At 42.8% G+C, this 24,925-nt stretch overlaps 1 protein-coding gene across 2 annotated transcripts in view; it reads left to right on the forward strand.

Annotated features, from left to right (window-relative positions):
• LOC105481625 (transglutaminase 6) overlaps nucleotides 1-9,643 on the forward strand; it is a 54,248-nt gene extending 44,605 nt beyond the window's left edge. The window contains exons 11-13 of one of the 2 annotated variants that reach the window (XM_011741357.2): nucleotides 7,307-7,461; nucleotides 7,755-7,888; nucleotides 9,344-9,643. In XM_011741357.2, coding sequence (XP_011739659.1) covers nucleotides 7,307-7,461; nucleotides 7,755-7,888; nucleotides 9,344-9,497 — 443 coding nt within the window. In that variant the 3' untranslated portion in view covers nucleotides 9,498-9,643. The remainder of the gene's footprint in view (nucleotides 1-7,306; nucleotides 7,462-7,754; nucleotides 7,889-9,343) is intronic. The other variant, XM_011741358.2, reaches the window with a different exon arrangement.
• Nucleotides 9,644-24,925: the final 15,282 nt, after the last annotated feature.

Consider the following 24,925-nt stretch of genomic DNA (forward strand, 5'->3'; position numbering starts at 1 on the left):
ATTTTTGCTGGTGGAAGGTCTTGCCTCAATGTTGGTGGCTGCTAACTGATCAGGGTAGTGGTTGCCAAAGGTTGGGGTGGTTGTGGCAATTTCTTAAAATAAGACAACAATAAAGTTTGCCACACTGAATGACTTTCTTCCTTTCACGAAGGATTTCTCTGTAGTATGTGATGGTGCTTGACGGCATTTTACTCACAGTAGAACTTCTTTCAAATCTGGAGTCAATCCTCTCAAACCCTGCCACTGCTTTATCAACTAAGTTTATGTAATATTCAAAATCTTTTGTTGCCGTTTCAACAATGTCTACAGCATCTTCACCAGGAATAGATTCCATCTTTGAAAAACACTTTCTTTGCTCACACATAAGAAGCAACTCTTCAACTGTTCAAGTATTACCATCAGATGGAGCAATTTAGTCACATCTTTAGGCTGCACTCTAATTCTCTTGCTATTTCCACCACATCATCAGTGACTTCCTGCACTGAAATCCTGAATCCCTCAAAGTCATCCATAAGAGTTGGAATCAACTTCTTTCCAACTCCTATTAATGTTGACATTTTTACCTCCTCCCATGAATCATGAATATACTTAATGATGTCTAGAATGGTGAATCTTTTCCAGAAGGTTTTCAATTGAATTTGCCCAGATCCATTAGAGGAATCACTATATATGGCAGCTATGGCTTTATGAAATGTATTTCTTAAATAAAAAGACTTGAAAATTAAAATTACTCCTTGCTTCATGGTCTGCAGAATGGATGTTATGTTAACAGGCATGAAAATAACATTAATCTCATTGTACACCTCCATCAGACTTCTTGAGTGACTAGGTGCATTGTCAATGAGCAGTAATACTTTGACAAGAATCTTCTTTTCTGATCAGTAGGTCTCAACAGTTGGCCTAAAATATTCAGTAAACCATGCTATAAACAGATGTGCTATCATCCTGGCTTCGTTGTTCCTTTATGGACCACAGGCAAAGTAGATTTAGCATAATTCTTAAGGGCCCCAGGATTTAAAAATGGTAAATGAGCATTGGCTTCATCTTAAAGTCACCAGCTGCATTAGCTCTTTAATGCACAGAGTCAGCCTGTCCTTTGAAGCTTTGAAGCCAGGCATTGACTTCTGTCTAGCTGTGAAAGTCCTAGATGGCATCTTCTTCCAATATAAAGTTATTTTTTCTACATTGAAAATCTGTTGTTTTATGTAGCCGTCTTCACCAACGATCTTAGCTAGAGTCTGGATAACTTGCTGTGGCTTCTACATCAGCACTTGTTGCTTCAGCTTGCACTTTTATGTTATAGAGATGACTTCTTTCCTTAAACCTTATGAACCAATCTGTGCTAGCTTCAAACTTGTCTTCTGTAGCTTCCTAACATCTCTCAATCCTTATAGAATTGAAGAGAATTAGGGCCTTGCTCTGGATTAGGCTTTGGCTTAATGGAATGTTATGGCTGGTGTGATCTTATATGGAGATCACTAAAACTTTGTCCATATTAGCAATAAGGCTATTTTGCTTTCTTATAATTCCTAAGTCACTTTTAGTTTCCTTCAAGAGTAGCACTTTTAATTTCCTTCAAGAACTTTCCCTTGTATTCAAAACCTTGCTGTTTGGCACAAGAGGCCTAGCTTTTGGCTCATCTTGGCTTTCTATGTGCCTTCCTCACTAAGCTTAATCATTTCTAGCTTTTGTTTTAAAGTGAAAGACATGTAACTCTCATTAACTTGAACACCTAGAGGCCATTGTAGGTTTATTAATTGGCCTAATTTAAATATTGTTATGTATCTGGGAATAGGGAGGCCTGAGGAAAGGGAGAGATATGGGGAAATGGCCATTGAGTGGAGCAGTCAGAACTCACACAACATTTATCAATTAAGTTCAACGTCTTATAGGGCATAGTTTGTGGTGCCAGCGAAGAGTTACAATAGTAACATCAAAGATCACTGATCAAGGGCTGGGCACAGGGGCTCATATATGTAATCCCAATCCCAATCACTTTTGGAGGTCAAAGTGAGAGAATTGCTTGAACCTAGGAGTTTGAGACTAGCTTGGGCAACACAGCAAAACCCCATCTCTACAAAAATTAAAATAAAAAATATCTGCTGGGTGTGGTGGCATGCTCCCATAGTCTTAGCTACTTGGAGGCTGAGGCAGGAGGATTGCTTGAGCCCAGGAGTTGGAGGTTTGCAATGAGCTATGATCACACCACTGCACCTACAGCCTGGGTGACACAGCAAGACCTTGTCTTAAAGAGAAAAAAAAAAAAAGAGATCACTGATCATAGAAGCAAATACATGCTCTTGGAAAAATGGCTCTTATAGACTTGCCTGACTCAGGGTTGCCACAAACCTTCAATTTGTAAAAAATGCAATATCTGCAAAGTACAATAAAATGAAGCACAATAAAATAAGGTATGCCTGTCTTTGTCCATTCTTTCACTAATACCACACTGTCTTGATTACTGTACCTTTATAGTAAATCTTGAAGTTGGGTAGTGCCAGTCCTCTAACTTTGTTCCTCTCCTTCAATATTTTACAATTGTACAACTGTGTTGACTACTCTGGGTCTTTTGCCTCTTGACATAAACTTTTTTTATGTCATGGATCTTTAAAAAAATCTTAATTGATATATCATAGTAGTACATATTTTGTGGGTGCACATGATATTTTGATACATGTATAGAATGTGTAACAATCAAATCAGGGTAACTGGGATATCCATCACCTTATACATTTATCTGTATCTTTTGTGTTGGAAACATTACAGTTTATTCTAGCTATTTAGAAACACACCATAAATCATAGTTAACTATAATTTCCCTACTGTATTATGAAATATTAGAATTTATCCTTTCTAACTATCTTGTACCCATTATCCAACTTCTCTTCATTCCTGCCTCCCACCCACACATAAAGTTTGGAATCAGTTTGTCAATATCCACAAAATAACTTCTTCAGATTGCTTTGAATCTATAGGTCAAGTTAGGAAAAATTGACATTTTGACAATATTGAGCCTTTCTATCCATGAACATGGAATATCTCTTCATTTATTTAGTTCTTTCATCAGAGTTTTACAGTTCTTCTTGTGTAGATCTTGTACATATTTTGTTAAATTAATGCCTAAGTATTCCATTTTTGGTGGTGCTAACATAAATGGTATTATCTTTTTAATTTTAATTTCTAATTGTTCCTTGCTGGTATATAGGAAAGTGATTGACTTCTGTATATTAGTAATCTTATACCCTGTAACCTTGCTATAACCACTCGTTAGTTCCAGGATTTTTTGTGTGTTGTTGTTGACAATTCTTTTGGATTTTCTACATAGACAATTATATCATTTGTGAACAAAGACTGTTTTATTTCTTCCTTCCCAATCTGTATATATTTTATTTCCTTGTTTTATCTTATTGCATTAGCTAGGACTCCCAATATGATGTTGACAAGGAATAGTAAGTGGGGACACATCTTTGCCTTGTTCCTAATCATCATGGGAAAGCTTGCAGTTTCTCACCATTAAGGATAACGTTTGCTGTAGGTTTTTTGTAGATATTCTTTATCAAGTTGAGTAAATTCTTCCTCTATTCCTAGTTTGATAAGAGCTTTATCAGGAATGGGTGTTGGATTTTATCAAATTCTTTTTCTGCATCTATTCATATGATCATGTTATTTTTTTCCTGTTGATTTGATGGACTATATTAATTGAACTTTAATATTGACCCAGCCTTACATGCCTAGACTAAATCCCACTTGATCATGGCGTATAATTTTTTACACATTGTTGATTCAATTTACCAATATTTTGTTGAGAATTTTTGCATCTATGTTCATATTGGTCTGTAGTTTTCTTTTCTTGCAATGTCTTTGTCTGGTTTTTGGCATTAAGGTAATGCTGACCTCATAGAATGAATTAGGAAGTATTTCTCTGCTTCCATTTTCTGGAAGAGATTGTAGAGAATTGCTATAATTTTTTATTCTTAAATACTTGGTATATTTCACCAGTGAACCCATCTGGGCTTAACGCATTCTGGTTTGGAAGGTTATTAAGTCCTGATTCAATTTTTTAATAGATATAGGCCTATTCAGGTTGTCTTTTTCTTCTTATGTGAATTTTAGCTGATTTTTTCTTTCAGGAACTAGTCCCTTTCATCTAGGTTATGAAACCTGTGAGCATAAAGTTGTTCATAATATTCCTTTACTATCTGTTTTTTTCCTAACTCCCCAAACTTGTTACCTTTACTATCTTTTTAATGTTCATGGGATCTGGAGAGATGTCCTCTCTTGCCTTTATCATATTAATAACTTGTGCCTTCTCTCTTTTTTTATAAGTTAGCCTTGCTATAAGCTTATTGACTTTATTGATCTTTTCAAAGAACCAGCTTTTGGTTTTGCTGATTTTCTCTATTGATCTCTGATTTTCAATTTTACTGATTTCTGCTCTAATTTTTATTATTTCTTTTCTTCTGCTTAAGATGAGTTTAACACTTTCTCCTTTTTACAGTTTCCTAAAGCAGAAATTTAGATTATTGGTTTTAGATCTTTCTTCTTTTCTATCATATGTATTTAATACTATAGACTTCTCTCTAAGCACTGCTTTTGCTGCATCCTACAAATGTGTGTGTTGGGGGAGGGGTGTTTGTTTTGTTTTGCTTTTCAGACAGAGTTTCATTCTGTCACTCAGGATGGGGTGCAGTGGCACAATCATGGCTCATTGTAGCCTCAACTTCCCGGGCTCAGGTGATTCTCCCTCCTCAACCTCCCAGGTAACTGGGACTACAGGCATGCACCCAGAAATTTTGATAAGTTGTAGTTTCATTTTCATTTACTTCAAAATACTTTTAAATTTCTCTTGAGACTTCTTCTGTGTCCCATGTGTTCTTCTAGAAGTGTGTTGTTTAATCTCTAGGTATTTTAGATTTTTCAGCTCTCTGTCTGTCGCTGATTTCCAGTTTGAATTCATTGTGTTCTGGGGGCATATATTGCATAATTTCTATTATTTTAAACTGGTTAATGTGTCATTTATGCCACAGAATGTGATCCATTTTTGTGAATGCTCCGTGTGAGATTGAGAAGAATGTGTATCCTGCTGTTGTCGGATGCAATATTCTACAGATGTCAGTTATGTCCAGCTGAGTGACGGTGCTATTGAGAACCATTGTTCTAGGGAAAGGAGTCTCAGCTTTTATTAGATTGTTAGTGGAGTCTGTGAGTCAAAGGACTTCAAGAAGCCCTGATCCAAACATTCTAAAGGGCAACTTTTCTCCTCCTTTCTCCCAGGGTCTGAGCTGATGCCCAGAGCTCTGCTCATGGGTATCATATGGTGGCATATGGTGGTTCTTCATGCTGGACACTGAGAATTTACATTTCTAACAAGTTCCCAGGTGACGCTGATGCTGCTGGTCCCAGGACCACACTTGGAGAACCATGATCTATCACCATGCAAGGAGTAAATGATATAAAGTATATAAAGTATTTGGCATCATTCCTACTACCTGACGAACATTCAATTTATGATGTTTATTATCAGTGTTTTTGATATTGTTATCAATAATAATATACTATCAATAAAATAATCAATAAAATAAAAATAATAATACCTGCTCACGGAATTGTTGTAAGGTTTAAACAAGTCAGTCTGCAAAAGCACTTCCAAGCGCAATACACTTTATTCCCTTAGTAAAAGTTAGCTTTTATATTTATAATAATTATTGTTAATGTTATTGTTATTTTGAGACAGAGTCTTGCTCTGTCACTCAGGCTGGAGTGCAATGGCACAATGTCAGCTCACTGCAACTTCCGCCTCCTGGGTTCAAGCAATTCTCCTGCCTCAGTCTCCCAAGTAGCTGGGATTATAGGCACACACCACCACGCCCTGCTAATTTTGTAAGTTTTTTCAGTAGAGACAGGGTTTCTCTATGTTGGTCAGACTGGACTCGAACTCCTGACCTCAGGTGATCCACCCGCCTTCACCTCCCAAAGTGCTGGGATTACAGGTGTGAGTCACTGCACTGGCCTATAATTATTACTTATTACTGTTATTGTAATAAAGTTCTTCCAGTAATGACCAACCGAACTAAGGGAGCCCATAAAAAAAAATCATGCTTTAACACATGAATCGGCCTGCTGGCATTCAGGAGAATATGATATGCAAAGCCCTGGGGTAGCAGAGTGCATGAACCATGTTGAGCCCTTTAAGGACCTTTTCCATGAGTTAAAAACTCAGATGCCTTCAGAGTCAGGAAGAAAACGAAATAAAGGAAGCAGTGGGAGTAGAACAATAGGAAATGAGGGGGCCTGAGAGCAAACCAGAAAGAGCACATTGAACCTGAAAGAAAGAATACATAGTAGTCAGAAAAAAAAAAAAAAAAAACACTCCTATAACTCCAGCACTTTGGGAGGCCAAGGCGAGAGGATCATGAGGTCAAGAGATTGAGACCATCCTGGCAAACATGATGAAACCCTATCTCTACTAAGAATACAAAAATTAGCTGGATGTGGTGGCACGTGCCTGTAATCCCAGCTACTCAGGAGGCTGAGGCAGGAGAATTGCTTGAACCCAGGAGGTGGAGGTTGCAGTGAGCCGAGATCATGCCACCACTGCACTCCAGCCTCGCAACAGAGCAAGACTCCGTCTTCAAAAAAAAAGAGTGAGGTTTGTGGTGATCCATGCTTACAAGAAAAGAATACCTAGGCAGGATGTTTGTGACTGGTGAGAGGGAGATAGAGATGGCCAGGACCACAGGAGCTCAGAGAGCATGAGAGCACTGGCTGGAGACGTCAGTGAAGACTTCCCTCAGTTGGTGGGGCTGACCGGGACTGGGCCTTCGTGGAGGGGGGCATTTGGAAAAGTTGTAGGGAAATTGGCCTCACAGGATTGGAAGATTGAGGCAGGCCTTTGGTCTTCCTCTTCTCTACACCTAGCACATAATAGGTGCTCAATAAGCAGTGAAGGAGGGGATGAATGGTTGATGGTCTGAGAGATTTCCATCCTGAATAAGTAGGGAAAGTTTGGAAGCATCTCTGGGGGCTCTTGGAGAAATAGTCTGGTATTGTGGTAGCTCCCTGACCTCAATTTGACTCCCACCTCATCCTAATTTCTTGGTTTACTTCCTATATGAGTTTGGACAAGAAAATACCCGCTCTGGGCCTTAGGTTTCTCCATCTGAGAACTGAGGAGAATAAAGCCTGTCACAGAATGGTTGCAAGGACCAGAGAGAAAGGAGCTATTAGTTGGGCATTCCCTTCCTTCTTCCCAGTGCCATTGAAGAAAGACACCAAGCCCCAACTCCCACCTCTGCTTCCCTTCCAGAGAAGAGAATCCCAATTACAATATCTTACTCTAAGTATAAAGAAGACCTGACAGAGGACAAGAAGATCCTGTTGGCTGCCATGTGCCTCGTCACCAAAGGAGAGAAGCTTCTGGTGGAGAAGGACATTACTCTAGAGGACTTCATCACCATCAAGGTAACCTCAGCCTGCACCTACCATGCTGTTCCAAGCAGCACCCATTCCCCGGAGCTGGGGGAGAGCGTCAGAAGCTGGGCATTTTGTGCCTTTAACTCCAGCTTTAGCTCTCCAAGGTGGGAGGAGTGGGTTGGACATAAGGGGATGAATGCAATGGTGGCACTCAGTAATGGGGTATATGGAGGCAGAGGTGGACATGACTAATGATCCATCCTCTAACTCAGCCAGGACCATCGGTTTCCTGGAGGGAGGAGGGGTAGGCGCGATGGCTCATCGGTGTTGTCCCCTTTCAGGTTCTGGGCCCAGCCATGGTGGGAGTGGCAGTTACGGTGGAAGTGACAGTAGTCAACCCCCTCTTAGAAAGAGTGAAGGACTGTGCGCTGATGGTGGAGGGCAGCGGCTTTCTCCAGGAACAGCTCAGCATCGAGTAAGTGCCAGCCTGGGGGGTTGGCAGGGAATGGGGCTCCCTTCCTTGTGGATGAGCCAGAGAGAAGTTGCCAGGGATGGGGGGTGTGGGAGAGATTCTGGACCCCCCAGGAACCAGCCCACAGCCTATCCATATCAGCCTGCATTCACTTATTTATTCCTTCATTCATTCATTCATTTACTCAAATCATATAACTCGTTCACTCAGTCATTCACTCACATCATTCATTCATATTTTCACTTATTTATCCATTTACTTATTCACTCACTTTCATTCATTTTCTCTCATTCATTCATGCATTCTTGAATTTGCTTACTCATTTATTCACTCATTTGCTCATTTTTTCATTCATGTATTCCTACATTGATGCTTCACTCATTCATTCACACATGTTCCTGTTCATTCATGGATTCGTTTATTTACTTGTTGATTGTCAATCATTCATTCACTCCTTCCTTCTTCCATTCATCTGCTTGCTACTTATGTGGTCCTTGATTATACTGACCTGTGCTCTGGCCCATGTGTGATTGTTAGGAACACTGACAGGAGTTTTGCCTGGAGAAGGGCTCTCAGATACAGAGGGCCCTTCACATGAGGACAGTGTGATTTGTGAAAAAGACCTTGTCCAAGGTCTGGGGGAGCAAAAGCAGCCCTTAAGTGAGGGTGGGGCCAGGAAAAAGTCCCAGTGGAGCTAGTGTTTGAGTTGAGCCTTAAATGATGAATTGAGATTTTCAGGTATCAAGAAGGAAGGACGGTTTGCCAGGCAAAGGTCTTGGTGTTAACACCTGATGGCTGGTGTTGTCAGGGAAGGTCTCCTGGAAGAAGAGAACTTGATTTGGGCCTTGGGTGGATTGGAATAAGAAAGGCATCCTAGGTGGGAGGAACAGAGCCGATGAAAGCCCAGAGGAGGGAAGTTCAGGGCACAGACAGAAAACTAGCCGGGCTGGATGGGAAGAATGCAGGTGGTAGAAGAGAAAATTAAATTGGAAACATGTTTTTTTGTTGTTTTTGTTTGTTTCTTTGTTTGTTTTTGAGACAGAGTCTCACTCTGTTGCCCAGGCTGGAGTATAATGGTGCAATCTCAGCTCACTGCAACCTCCCCCTCCCAGATTCAAGCGATTCTCCTGTCTCGACTTCCTGAGTAGCTGGGATTACAAGTGTGCACCACCGCTCCCGGCTAATTTTTGTATTTTAGTAGAGATGGGGTTTCACCGTGTTGGTCAGGCTGGTCTCGAACTCCTGACCTCAGGTGATCCACCTACCTCGGCCTCCCAAAGTGCTGGGATTAGAGGAGTGAGCCACCGCACCTGGCCTGGAAACATGTTGATAAGTCTTGAATGTCAAGCCACAAGGTGAACTTGATCCTGAGGAGTTTGGGGAGCCGTGGATTGGCAGGCTAGACTCAAAATGGCAAGAGGACTGACAGTCTGCCTTTCTCACCTCCTTTTCCTCCAGCGTGCCCACCCTGGAGCCTCAGGAGAGGGCCTCAGTCCAGTTTGACATCACCCCCTCCAAGAGTGGCCCAAGGCAATTGCAGGTGGACCTTGTAAGCCCTCACTTTCCGGACATCAAGGGTTTTGTGATCATCCATGTGGCCACTGCCAAATGATGGATCATGAGGAACTGAGAGGGGGCAATTCGGCCCCTGTCCTCCTCCCGCCCATTCTTTGTCTCTTCCACGTGGGAGCCAGGGGGCCTCAGTTAATCCTGCTTCAACCTCTGCCCTACTTGGTAAACTTAGGCAAGTTCCTTCTCCTCCTGGGTCTCAGTTTACTCTTCTGTAAAATGAAGTGTTGCACTCAGTAATCCTTAAACTTTTGGACAACCATAGATGATGTAAGAACCTAGGGAGCCTCTCCAACCTTCATGTCTCATACCCATAGCTGGGAGGCTGACAGATCCAAGCATCACAGTAACCCTGGCCCACTCAGCTCTGCCGTACTCCGCTCTGCCAGCTCACGGTCACCCTGGCTGACCCTTGGACTCTCCTTGCTTCTCAAATGCCCTGGCCACATCAAGAGCCAAGGATCCTCCCCACAGTCCTGACAGAGAACCCAAAAGTATAAGAGCTGGAACCTAACCATCCCTCAACACTCCCATTACAGAGAAGAAGGAAACTTATTGAGGCCACAGGGTGAGCTAGAGGCAGAGTTGAGGCCCCTTTTGTGTGCCATTTATACCTCCTAAGTCCCTATCCTAAAAAGCATTAGATTTTAAGCAAAGGGAGATTTTGCCTCAGTGAAGACACAGGCCCAGGATCTGAGGCACAACTGCTGCCTGGAATAATCTAAGAAGATAAAGGAAGGGCCCAAACTGGATTGCATTCCCCTAAAATCTGCAGCTCTAAATCTGAAGAGGGCCAGTGACTAATAGCACAAACAACAGCCAACACCTCACTGGGCTCAGCTTACACAATTCTGACTGAACAATTGAAATTGAGAAAATGTTTCATTCAATGGGTGCCAAAACTGTTGCCCCCAGATCAGCTGCAAACAAGAACAGAGCCTTCCGTGAAAATTGTAAACAAGGGATCAAGATCCCGAAGCATTTCCTGAAAGAATTGTAACAGGATGGAACGTGGCTTTACCAGTACAGTCCTGAAGACAAAGCATAATCAAAGCAATGGCTACCAAGAGGGGGAAGTGGTTCAGTCAAAGCAACAGTGGACCAGCCGGCCGGGTGTGGTGGCTCACACCTGTAATCCCAGCACTTTGGGAGGTTGAGGTGGGTGGATCACTTGAGGTCAGGAGATCGAGACCTGCCTGGCCAACATGGTGAAACCCCATCTCTACTAAAAATACAAAAATTAGCCACGCATTGTGGTGTGTAATCCCAGCTACTCGGAAGGCTAAGGCAGGAGAATCACTTGAACCCAGGAGGTGAAGCTTGCAGTGAACTGAGATTGCACCACTGCACTCCAGCCTGGGCAACAGAGCAAGACTCTCTCTCAAAAAAAAAAAAAAAAAAAAAAAAGGGGACCGGTCAGGCACAAAGGTCATGAAAACTGTTTTTTGGGATGCTCAAAGCATTTTGCTTGTTGGCTTTCTGGAGAACCAAAGAGGAAGAACACCTGCTTATTATGAGTGTTTTGATAAAGTTAGCTGAAGCTTTCAGAAAAAGCCCCAGAAAACCTTCACCAGAAATCCTTCTCCACCACAATAATGCTCCTGCTCATTCCTCTCATCGAACAAAGGCAATTTTGTGAGAGTGTTGACTGGAATTCATTAAGCATCTACCATACTGTCCTGATTTGGCTCCATCTGACTTCTTTTTATTTCCTAATCTCTCTCTTTTTTTTTTTTTTTTTTTTTTTTTTGAGACAGAATCTTGCTCTGTCACCCAGGCTGGAGTGCAGTTGTGTAATTTCGGCTCACCGCAACCTCTGCCTCCCGAGTTCAAGCGATTCTCCCTCCTCAGCCTCCTGAATAGCTGGGATTACAAGCGTGTGCCACCATGCCCAGCTAATTTTTGCATTTTTAGTAGAGACGGGGTTGGTCAGGTGTGTCTCAAACTCCTGACCTCAAGTGATCCTCCTGTCTCGGCCTCCCAAAGTGTTGCAGGCATGAGCCACTGTGCCCGGCCTGTTTCCTAATCTTAAAAACAAAATCTTTAAAGGTGCCCATTTCTCTTCAGTTAATTGTGTTTAAAAAAAAAAAAAGACTATGTTAACATGGTTAAATCCCTTGGACCCTCAGTTCCTTAGGGATGGACTAAATGGCAGGTATTATTGTTTACAAAAATATATTGAACTTGACAGAGCTCATATTGAGAAATAAAGTTTCTACTTTTTATGTTTATATTTTAACGTTACTTTTCCATGCATCTTTTGAAGTCCCCTTGTAGGTGTTTAGGGAGGGGAACGTAGCTGAAGGTGGTGAGGGCCACCTGCCACATAGCTCTGTTTCCAGTACAATGCTCTTGCCCTTGGCGCCTTCAAGTAGCACTTTGATGGGACAAAACTGGCTTCACTGGTTATTCCAGCCCCAGTGGAAAGCAGAAGCTGCCTCAACAGCCAATGAGAAAGCCCTGTTTGTGAGTGGGAGAGGTGGAGAAATTGACAGAAGACAGCTTAGAGGTCCAAGGGAAAGTGTGAGTGGGAATGTGGTTTTGGAAATTACTAAGAAAAATGTGCAGGTAGAGAATACCATTCAGCTGGTAGGGCAACACCCTGACCATGCCCTTAACAGAGGAAAGGCAGAACAGGTAGTTCAAGACTGAGAAAAGCCTTAGAGTTGGCTGGCCATGGGGCACTCAGAAGGACACCAGCAACAGGGCTTTACTGAGGTTCAGGACTCCTGCTTCCATTGAGTCCCCCTGTCTCTTAAACACCATCTGAAACTTCATGAAGGCCCTCGACACCAAGTTAGGTCAGGGATCCGGGCTTTCACACACCAGAGGGGTCTCCAAACCTTTAGAACAGAGGTTGGCAAACTTTTCTGTCAATGACCAGATAGTAAATATTTCAGGCTTTGCAGGCCATAGAGTCTGTTACAACTACTCAACTCTGCTGCTATAGCATGAAAACTGCCATATATAGTGCATAAACAAATGAGCCTGGATGTATTGCAATAAAGTTTTATTTACAAAAACAGGTGGCGGGCCAGGTTCGGCCCACAGGTTGTAGTTGGCTGACCTTGCCGTAGAACAACGCATTGCCTCAAATCTTGCTCCAGGACTGAGCTCCGACACGAGGCTACACCCTGCCCTAGGATCAAGCCCAAACCCAGACCAAGGCCAAGCCCTTAACAAGCCCCAGACTGAAACTAGGATGAGTCTCCAGCTTGTGTTTGTGACCCCAGAGACAGCCGTGACTCAGAGGCTGACTAGGTCATGACTCTGAGGCTAGATGAGCCCTAGACCTTGGCCTCACACTAAGCCCTGGATCCTACCATAGCTAAATTCTGACTTGACTCTGGCTCTAGACAGAGCTCTGGCTCCACATGGAGCCCTGGTCCAGTCCCAGACAGTCCTGATGCCAGACTGAGCTCCAATCCTGACTAAGTGAACTCTGACCCCAGACTAAGCCCTAACCTCAAACAGAGCTCTGATCCAAGACTGAGCTCTGAGCCCACGCTGAGACTTGATCCAGGCTCTGGCTGAGCCCTGACCTCACTCAGTCCCCAGATGGATCTGGTCTTAGCTTTGGATTTCCATTCTGATCTGAGTTCCCCTTATCCCTGGTCACTGAGTGAAGATAGCCTGTCCCTGAGCCAAGGGTCTGCGCTCACCTTCCTTCCCCTTTGAGATACTTGGGTAGAAATATTTGAGAAGCATAGTGACCCCCTGGATCCTTTAGCTCTGTCACACTGTGAGAATCTGCGTTCACGGCCCAATCCTCATGGAGCAACTGACCAGGGATCCCTCCTCTCATCATGAGGGTTCCTTTCTCCTCTTATGCATCTGCCACAAATGAAAGGAACCCTGTAAGCATCTTCCCTGCCACTCCATGTATAAAGATGCTCCTTCCCACAAGGAGCCTCCACGTGTCCCAGATCCATTCCCCCTTGTAGTGGCTCCAGACACCTCATCCTTCCAGCAAATGCCAGCTATCTGTATATCTCAAGCTCGGCTGTTGGAGGCTGAGTTCCTAGGAAGCTGATTGTGAGACGGAGTTTAGGATGCAGATGTTGATCAAAGAGTGATCTAGGGTTCAACACCCATGAAAGGGAGTGGGGGAGCATGAGTGTTCAGAGGGAGGAATCAAACCATGGTGCAGGCCCAGAGACAGCCTGTCCTGATCCCGGGCAGCTCTGGAGCTAGAATGGCCTATGTGAGTTGTCCAGTTTGGGTCAAGATGACTGGGCCTTCCTATGCCTGCCTCTGTTAGTGATTCACCCAGGAAGGGGCATGACTTTGGGCGAAACAGCTCTCTACAGCAGGGGCCAGCCCTGGAGCAGCTGACAGCTAAGGGTCATCTGCCTGCAGCACTCACAGCAGTTTGGGGAACGAGCCCTCCATCGAGGGGGCTCTGAGCCATGTGTCTCCATGTCCCCCACCTACATTCTGTCCAACCCCAAGAACAGAGCAGTGACATGACAGGTTGCCTAGGCTCGTGCCCACAGGGATTATCCTCTAGCTGGTGGAGACAGGTGTTCAATCACATTTGAAAAGATATGAAAAGTACAATGAGAAATAAAAGTAAACAAGTAGACAAATTCGTGAATAAATAAGCTAATTAAATGTAGTGAATAAGTGCCAAAAAGAAAATAAAAGTGACAGCCACCTCTCCCTGAGTGGTGGAGTTAAGATAGCCCTATAGCCTTACTTTATTTATTTTTATTTATTTTAGACAGAATCTTGCTCTGTTGCCCAGGCTGGAGCGCAGTGGTGCAATCTTGTTTCACTGCAACTTCCGCCTCCCAGGTTCAAGCAAATCTTCTGCCTCAGCCTCCTGAATAGCTAGGAGTACAGGCACACACCACCACGCCTGGCTAGTTTTTGTTTGTTTTTCTTTTTTTCTTTTAGTAGAGATGTGGTTTCAGCACATTAGCCAGGCTGGTCTCGAACTCCTGACCTCAGATGATCTGCCTGCCTCGGCCTCCCAAAGTGCTGGGATTACAGGCGTGAGTCACTGCGCCCAGTCAAGATAGCCCTACTTTGGATGGAGGTACCAGAGAGAGATTCTCTGAGGAAGTGATGTTTGAGCTGAAATGTTAATAATTACAATAAAAATAATGATTAAAATTTAACTTAATTAATGTGCTTCCTACCTGCCAGGAACTGTTTCAGGTGCCTTACACATATTTATTTAATTTTCATAGTAATGTAAGAAAGTAGGTGCTATTATTCTTTCCTCTTTCCAAATGAAACTGAGGCACAGAGAAATGAAGCCACTTTATACACAATTGCACAGCACATAAGATGCAGACCTGATATTTGAACTCAGGCCAGCAGAGACTGCACTCTCAGCTGCTATGCTTTACTGCATGTGAAGAGCCAGCTGTGCAAAGACGTAGACAGCTGTGTTCCAGGTAGAGGCCACATGCATCAGTTTGAGGCCCTTCCAATAACACTTATTGGGAATCACTTTTCCCACACAGTCTTGTGGGAGGGTGACCCTTGGCTCCCATTTCCCACTGCCTCTTTCTCTTCCTGAGGCTGAGGAAGACGGATCCTTCTGCAGCCTGTCTTCAGTACAGCCCACAGTGGGCGTCTTGACTCAGAGGGTGCATATGCTGCCTCCTAGAACTTGGATCTTAAGAGATCAGAGCGGAGAAAAGCTTCAGAAGGCACTAAAGGTGGTGGTGGTGGTAGAGCCCTAGGCAGTGTTCTAACCAGGTGATTTCTGCTGATACAGTTGCTGTGTTCCAGTTACCAATTGCTGGGTAACAAGCAAATGATAACTTAAGGCTTAAAATAATGACAGTTATTGGCCAGGCACGGTGGCTCATGCCTGTAATCCCAGCACTTTGGGATGCTAAGGAGGGTGGATCACCTGAGGTTGGGAGTTCCAGACCAGCCTGACCAACTTGGAGAAACACTGTCTCCACTAAAAATACAAAATTAGCTGGGTATGGTGGCTGGTGCCTGTAATCTCAGCTACTTGGGAGGCTGAGGCAGGAGAATCGCTTGAACCCGGGGGGCAGAGGTTGTGGTGAGCCGAGATCGCACCATTGCACTCCAGCCTGGGCAACAAGAACGAAACTCTGTCTCTAAATAAATAAATAAATAAATAATGACAGTTATTTTGTTCTTGAATCTGCAATTTGGGTGGGGCTTGGTGGGGATGTGTCATCTCTGGTCAACTCAGCAACAGCTGGTGTGGCTCAAAGACTGGAGGCTGGAATCATCTGAAAGCTCATTTACTCACCTTGCTGGTGGTTGACGCTGGCTGTTTACTGAGCCCTAAGCTGTGGTTGTCAGCTAGAACACCTACCCATGACCCCTCCACATGGCCTGGGCTTCCTCACAACACGGTGGCTGGGTTGCAAGGCCAAGCATATCCAGAGAGAAGGAGCACCAGAGGAAAGCCATCTCGCCTTTATGGCCTTGTGTTGGAAGTCACCTAGTGTTGCTTCTGCCACATTCTATTCATTGAGGCAGTTCCTCCCCATCCCAATAGACTCCTATGAAGGGGTGGCCTGCCCCTCCGCACCTGTGGGCGTTTCTCGTTAGGTGGAACGAGAGACTTGAGAAAAGAAATGAGACACAGAGACAAAATATAGAGAAAGAAAAAGTGGGCCCAGGGGACCGGCGCTCAGCTTACAGAGGACCCATGCCAGCACGGTCTCTGAGTTCCCTTAGTATTTATTGATAATTATCTTTACCATCTCAAAGATAAGGGAGTGGCAGGACAATAGGATCATTTTAGGGAGAAAATTAGTAGTGAGACATATGGATAAAGATCTCTGTGACATGAATAAGTTCAAAAGAAAATGCTGTGCCTTGATACGCATATGCAAACATCTCCACAAACCTCTTAGCAGCATTGCTCCAGCAAGTCCGCCAGCAAGTCCCACCTTATGCCGTAAGGCGGTTTTCTCCTATCTCAGTAAACAGAGCATACAATCGGGTCTCACACCAAGATGTTCCATTGCCCAGGAGGTGCAGGATTTTTAACCAGCAAGCTGCCTTCAGGCACTTGTTTAACAAAGACACATCCTGCACAGCCCAAAATCCACTAAACCTTGAGTCACCACAACACACGTCTCTTGCAAGGACAAGGTTGGGGGTAGGGTCACAGATTAACAGCATCTCAAATACAGAACCAAATGGAGTCTCTTATGTCTACTTCTTTCTATATAGACACAGTAACAGGCTGATCTCTCTTTCTTTTCCCCACACTCCAACTCATTGTAAGAGGTGGAAGGATTTTGGAAGAGCTTATGGGACTGGAAATATTGCTGTAGCTATTTTTGGAAGTATACAGTCTGCCATGCTGTTTCTTGCTGCCTGCTTCTTGACTCTCTGGAAATTCATGGGATCCAGTATTCCTTAGGTCTGGTCTGTCTCTTAGCATCCTCTCCAATGTTTGCTTAATTTCCACTCCCCGTCCCCTTTTGCTTAAGCCATCAAGAGTCAGTTTATTTTGCTTGTGACAAAGAACACTGACCCATATAGGTGCTGATGTAGAGACGAACCAGATGCGTCTAAAAAACAGAGTGAAGTCAAAGTGTCCTGCAGCTTATTACCCTCTTCTTGACACTGGTCAGTTGCCCTGACCTTCAATCCCTAGATGGTAACCAAAGAAGGAGATTCAGAGGCCAATACCTTGACTCTGATCACTCTAATATCTTCTCATTCAAGTCAACTTTGTAGTTTCTTCAGGCTTAAAGGGATGTCCTTCAGAAAGATCCCTGGCCTCCTGTTCATTGGTCAGCCAGAGGAGGTTATGACTATTTCTTATGTTGAAATAAGTAAAAGAGAGGGGTGGTGTAAGTGACGGAAGTTCTTGTATTGGAGTTCTCCAGAGAAACAAAACTAACCGCATGTGTATACAGACAGAAGAGATTGATTACAAGGAACCGGCTCATGGAATTATGAAGGCTAACAAGTCCCAAGATCTGTAGTTGGCAAGCTGGAGACCCAGGAGAGCTGGTGGTGTAGGCTCAATCTGAGTCCGAAAGCCTGAGAACCAGGAGAGTCAATGGTGTAGTTTTAGTCATAAGGCCAGCAGGCTTGAGATCCAAGAAAAGCTAATGTTTCAGTTCAAGCCCAAAGGCAGGGGAAAGCTGAGTTTGAAGGCAGTGAGGCCGGAGGAATTCCCTCTTACACAGAGGAAAGTCAGCCAATTATTGTCCCATTCAGGCCTTCAGTTGATTGGATTAGGCCCACCCACATCGGGGGGGGGGGCAATCTGCTTTACTCAAAGTCTACCAATTTAAATGTTACTCTCATCCAAGAAACCCTCACAGAAGTGTCCAGAATAATGTTTGACCAAATGCCTGGGCACCCCATGGCCCAGTCAAATTGACACATTATAACTGACTATCACAGTGCTGAAGTTGGCCATTGAATAGACCTTAGAAAGCAGTGGCAGTCTAAGTTGGCTGTTGCTGTTTATAAAATCGGTTTGCATCAAACATAGGCATGGGAGGCAGGGAGTTAATATTGTCTAATAACAACAATATTTAATGAGCTCTTATCATGTGCCAAATAGATGGATAGTATTGTTATTTCTATTTTACGGAGAAGGAAGCTGAGTCCCTGAGATGTTGAATAGCTTCTCATAGATTAATAAGTTAGTAATGGCGAAGCAGACAGTGAATTCAGGCAGTCTAGCTCCAGAGCCCTCATGTGCACAACCATCACAAAGCACATTTCTTTTCCTTGCCTGGGACATTTCCCCAATGTCTTTCTGGAATGAGAAAAGGGCAGTTCGGTGAACATGCCATACAGTGTATGTTTATGCATGTATGTGCATGTGTGTTGCTGGTATTACAGCAACTGTTTGACACTTGCACACTATGTGACACTGACTTCATTTCTTCCCTCTTTCAAAGGCATTTGCACTTTTAGAGAAGTATCTGGAGAAGGCAATACTTAATCCAGATTACAGGATTAAGTATTACTCTCTTGGGGGAATTTAAAGTATTAGCATGGGAACCTATTTGGATTACAGGACTTCCCAATAATCCCTCAAATTTTAGGATGCCTCCAGAACTGGGTGAGGTTCCAGAATCCTGTCTCACTAGACCAGGTCAAGTGACACAGCCCAGCCTAGAAATCTGACCCTCTTTAATCTCCCTTCTCTCCAGAGAAGTTGTCAGCCAAGATGCCAACAGGGAATGTGTTGATCTTCTGAGCTGTGTGAACCCAGGGAGGTTATGCTTAGGGGAGACTGAGGCCTTTTTAATCTCCAGACAAAGGCTAAACACTGTTTCCATAGCCTCAGAGCTGACCTAGATAGATGAGAGGGTGGTATGGTGATGCAGTGGCATTTACATTTCTTCTTCTTCTTCTTTTTTTTTTTTTTTTTTTTTTGAGACAGGTCTCACTCTGTTGCCCAGGTCTGGAGTGCAGTCACACAATCTCGGCTCACTGCAACCTCCACCTCCTGGGTCCAAGTGATTCTCCCACCTCAGCCTTCTGAGTAGCTGGGACTATAGGCATGCACCACCACACCCAGCTAATTTTTTTTTTTTTTGGTAGAGATAGTGCTTCACCATGTTGGCCAGGCTGGTCTCAAACTCGTGACCTCAAGTGATTCACCCGCCTCAGCCTCTCAAAGTGCTGGGATTACAGGCATGAGCCACTGTGCCCGGCCAGCATTTACATTTCTTGAGTATCCAGAGGCAGGAAGTGGGAGTGGTGATTGCGAATGAGGAAAAGATGTTCATTATTATTACTTCCATTTGGCAATGTACTGGAGCTTCCAGTGCAATAAAGTAAGAAACAGAAATTAAAAGGGTAAGGATTGGAAAAGAAGAACTAAAATTGTCTTTGTTCACAGTCAATATGATTATGTACAATTATAGAAAAATCCAAAAGTATCTAAGGTTAGTAGGATTAATAAGTGAATTTAGTAAAATTACTGGATATAAGGTTAATATAAAAGAGTAATCATATTTCTATATACCAGCAACAAAATTTTTTAAATAAATTTTAAAAGATACCATTACAACAGCATCAAAAGTCATGAAATACTTGTAAAAAAGAATATAACAAAAGATGTGTTAGGCCTCTATCCAGAAAACGATAAAATATTAATGAGAAAAATGAAAGATCTATATAGTTGAAGAAATATACCAGGTTCATGAATTGGAAGACTACAAATTGATCTATGGGTGCAGTGCAATTGCAATAAAAATCACTATCTATCCATGTAGCCTAAAATGTATATGGAAATGCAAAAACCCGAAAGTAGCCAAGAGTATTTTAAAGAAGAACAAAATGAGAAGACTATCCCTATTAGATACCAAGATTCATTATAAAGCTATATTGATTAATATGATGAGGTATGACAGGAAGAAGATAAGGTCAATGGAACAAAATGGAGGCCAGAAATAGACCCATGGATGGATATTTGATTTATAATAAAGATAAAATGAAGGTTTTAAAAATAAATGATGTTGGGTCAGTTGAATATCCATAGAAAAAAAATTAAAATCCGGCTGGGCGCAGTGGCTCACGCCTGTAATCCCAGCACTTTGGGAGGCTGAGGTGGGTGGATCATCTGAGTCCAGGAGTTCCAGACCAGGCTGGCCAACGTGGCGAAACCCTATCTCTACAAAAATACAAAAATTAGCAGGCATGATGGTGGTTGCCTGTAATCCCAGCTTCTGGGGAGGCTGAGGCAGGAGAATCACTTGAACCCTGGAGGGAGAGGTTGCAGTGAGCAGAGATTGCACCACTACACTCCAGCCTGGGTGACAGAGCGAGACTCCATCTCAAAAAAAAAAAAAAAAAAAAAAAGAGGAAGAAAAAAATTAAAATCCAAACGGTACCTGTGAAGACAAACGTGACTCCATCTTGGATGCTAATACACCATGTTGACTTCTGATTAAACCCAGTCCCATGAATGCCTCCTGATTTCTATTTTATTTACTGTCCTTAGTGTGAGAACATGTACTCACTATAAATCCTGCCTTTAAATCAAAGCAACCTTGATGTTATCATACAAATTATAGGCTATGACACACACAGCATTCTTGCCTGTTCTGCACGGTTGCCTTTCATTGTCTTTACAGAACATATATGCTCTTTCCCTATAGTATGTAAGCTCTGATTTTAGGGAGTAACAGTGGGGAAATCTACCTGTATCGCTGCCGCCTAAGACGAGGCTTCTGTACATAAATTCCCTACTCACAAACTAGATTTGTCTGCCTCATTTTTTGGTTTATTGGCTCCTTCTGCATTTGTGGGTCACTTTGCATATCCAGCCCTTTCACAGAATAATCAGGGGTCACTTTACCTATATGGTCCTTTCGTGGAACACTACCCCACAGCATTCACAAAAATAAATTCCAGGTGGATGGCAAATCTAACTGTGAAGGGTAAAACAATAAAGATAACATAGAAAAAACTGCTACCTTAGAATAGGAAATATTTATTAAACAGTGCACACAAAAAAGCATTAACCATAAAGGAAAACATTAATAAATTGAACTACGTTGAAATTTAAGACATTGTGTTAATCAAAAAACACCAGTAAGAAAGTAAAAGGGCAAACCATAAAATGAAAGAAAATATCCGTGACACATAAAATGGACAGAAGTTTATATCCAATGGATGTCTACAAATCAGTAAAGAACAGATAGACAATGCAATTAAAAATAGGTTAGACACTTAAAAATGCACTGTAAACAAAATTTCTTAGAAAAAGAATTTGGAGGAAAGATACTTTATTCCAGTGAAAAGTTTGCAAACTGGGAAGACACAGCCTTCATGTAAAATGAAGATGCTTTCCAGAGAACAAAGGGAAAGCTCAGGTTTTATAGCAAAACTTGCCACCCCAGTTCCCAATTAGGCTCATTTATGCAAATGAAGGATTCAATCTTGCTCTGATTGGTCAATACAGTTGAACCCTGATTGGTCAAGGCAGGTGACCTCTGACTGGTTGGTTCAGGTGAGATCTGCAAGTCCCAAAGTTAAAAAGGTGTGAGCATTCTGGGAATGCAGAGTACACGTATAACCTCTAGTCAGCAAATGGCTGCTTGGCTGTATTTTATTTTATTTTACTTTATTTTATTTTAAGATGGAATCTCATTCTGTTGCCCAGGCTGGAATGCAGTGGCGCAGTCTCAGCTAACTGCAACCTCTGCCGCCTGGGTTCAAGCGATTCTCCTGCCTCAGCCTCCCCAGTAGCTGGGATTACAGGTGCCTGCCACTGCACCCAGAAAAGAGGGGGAAAGGGGAGCATCAAAATGTCCACATTCCCAGGATGTCATCAGGAATGGCAGAGTACTAACCCTCAAATTCCACTCTCCATTAAAGCAATAAGAACATTGACAAAAATTGTCAAAAACAACATGTTCAGAACTCTGTAAATTAATCAAAGGCTTCCAACAATCTGAGGAGTGCTTATTCAATTAAAAAAAAAAAAAGGCATGAATATTAGTTCAAATGGTAAGAGCTTTGTAGTGGGTTTTTTCTTGTTTGTTTGTTTTCTGAGTCTCACTCTGTCACCCAGGCTGGAGTGCAGTGGCCCAGTCTCAGCTCACTGCAACCTCCACCTCCTGGGCTCAAGAGATCCTCCCACCAGCCTTTTGGGAAGCTGGTAGTATAGGCACGTGCCATCATACCCAGCTAACATTTGTACTTTTTGTAGAGACAGGGTACCACCATGTTGCCCATGGTGGTCTCAAACTCCTGGGCTCAAGAGATCCACCTGCCTCGGCTTCCCAATGTGCTGGGATTACAGGTATGGGCCTCCCTGCTTGGCCTCTTTGTAGTGTTTTTACTTCCCATCTCCTTGATTGTCTTGAAAACCGACATCCCTGCAGTTATAGTGAAAATCAGTAGCTTGGCAGACACTGGAAAGGGAAGAACAGGTTTCGAGCTCCTCCAAGACATCATTCCCAGTGAATTATTATAATTTGACCTCTCTGGTGGTTCCCTAAAATCTTCACTTGTGGGGTTTCTTTTTATTTGAGCAGACTCAGAGCTTGCTCAGTACAAATAGACTCTTTCCCCTAAGAGTTTGTTGAAAACAAGCAGCGGAAATTGTTTACCATCAAAACTACCTGAAGTTGGGGCAAATAGGGTAAACAAAAAGCTAACTAAAAATATTGAAAGATGAGAAATGAGATGTCCATAGGGAACTTTGAAAAGCTCCAACATACATTTGGAAATCTAGGAGGACATTTGCATGCATAGGACTGTGCACCTGCCCAGGACTTCCTAAGATATTCCTGTACACCTGCCTAGGAATAACTTAGGATGACCTAAATTTTCACCTCTGGCTGCTACACAGGAAGGAAGTGAAGGATAAGGAGTAGCTGTAACTTCCTGCCTGAGAATCGAAGGTATGTCCTAACATACACAAGGAGCTCCTCAGCAAAGGCTGGGGAGCTTATTGGTTCAAGACATTTAAGGGAATCTGTGTTCAATAATTAGCTGACTACCAAGCTAATTGAGCAGAGACTCCATTGGCAATACACAACTTGAAAGAATTAATACAAGAAAGTCACTAAATGAACAACAAAAATAACAAGGCCTTGGGGAGCAGTGAACTTTGGCTTCCAGAGTCGCCACATTATTTTCAATATCCAATTTTCAAAAAATATATGAGACACACAATGAACTAAGAAAATATAGCCTATACCCAAGAAAATTTTAAAAACTCAATAATAACTGTTCCTGAGGAAACCCAGATATTGGATTTACTAGACAGTTTAAATAGCTGTTTCAAAGAACTAAAAAAAAAAAGCTATGTGTAAAAAAAGTTTTTAAGTATGAGAAAATGGCTCACCAAATAAAGCATATCAATAATAGATAGAAACCATATGAAAGAACAGAACTTCTGGAGTTGAAAAGTATAATAAATAAAATAAAAATGTAATAGAGAGACTCAAGAACAGATTTGAGCTGACAGAAGAAAGAATAAGCAAACTTGAAAACAGATTAATTTGAGGTTAGAGACCAGCAGGGCTTGTTTTCTAGTCACAACCCTGCTGAACAAAATAGGATCTGGTCCAGACAGGATGAAGTGAAGACACTGGCTGAAACCAGCAGATGGTGACAAAAGTAATCCTCAGCTGCCCTTGTTGCTCATTAGCATAAATCACTTCCACCAGTGCCAAAGCAGTTTTACAAATGCCATGGCAATGACGCAGAAGTTACCACCCCTTTCCTACAAAGTTCTAAATAGCCCACACCCTCAATTTGCATCAACCTGCCCCTTAATTTGCATGTAATTGTAACTGGGTAAAATACAGTTGCCAACACCTTGCCGACTCTGGGTGCACTGCCTACGAGTTAGCCCTGCTACACAAGGAGCAGCACCATTCAATAGATGATTGCCGTCTGGCAGGGCACAGTGGCTCATGCCTGTAATCCCAGCACTTTAGGAGGCCGAGATGGGCAGATCACTTGAGGTCAGGAGTTCAAGACCAACCTGGCCAACACAGCGAAACCTCATCTCTACTAAAAATACAAAAATTAGCCGAGCGTGATTGTGCACACCTGCAATCCCAGCTTTTCAAGAGGCTAAGGCAGGAAAATCACCTGAACCCAGCAGGTGGAAGTTGCAGTGAGCCACTGCACTCCAGCCGGGGTGATAGAGCAAGTGAGACTCCATCTAAAACAAAAATAACTATATATATATATATATATATACACACACACACACACACACACACACATATATGGTTTTTTATGAAAAACATAATCTACGTTAATCAGTTGGAAACTGAACAACACATTTCCAAGTAATTCATGGATCAAAAAGGAAGTCTCAAGGAAAAGTAAAAGATGTACTGAATTGAATTAAAATGAAGATAACCACATATCAAAATTTGTGAGACACAACTAAAACAGTACTGAGGGGAAAATTCGTAGAATATTTACATCAGAAAAAAATGAAAAGCCTCAAATCAACAATCTAAACTCCCACCTTAAGAACATAGAAAAAGGGCGGGGCGCAGTGGCTCACGACTGTAATCCCAGCACTTTGGGAGGCCAAGGCGGGCAGATCACCTGAGGTTGGGAGTTCCAGACCAGCCTGACCAACATGAAGAAACCCCGTCTCAACTAAAAATACAAAATTAGCCAGGTGTGGTGGCGCATGCCTGTAATCCCAGCTACTCGGGTGGCTGAGGCAGGAGAATCACTTGAACCCAGGAGGCGGAGGTTGCAGTGAGCCGAGATCACGCCATTGCACTCCAGCCTGGGAAACAAGAGCAAAGCGCCATCTCAAAAAAAAAAAAAAGCCTAGAAAAAGAGGAGCAAATTAAACTCAAAGGAAGTATAAGAAAGGAAATAATCACCAAAATCAACGAAATAAGAAACAGTAAAACAGGCCGAGTGCGGTGGCTAATGCCTATACTTCCAGCACTTTGGGAGTCGAAGGCAAGCAGATAACTTGAGATCAAGGGTTCGAGACCAGCCTGGCCAACATGGTGAAACTATGTCTCCACAAAAAATACAAAAATTAGC

This window comes from Macaca nemestrina, chromosome 15 (genome assembly GCF_043159975.1).
Source record: "Macaca nemestrina isolate mMacNem1 chromosome 15, mMacNem.hap1, whole genome shotgun sequence".
In the NCBI taxonomy this organism is placed as follows: Eukaryota; Metazoa; Chordata; class Mammalia; order Primates; family Cercopithecidae; genus Macaca; species Macaca nemestrina.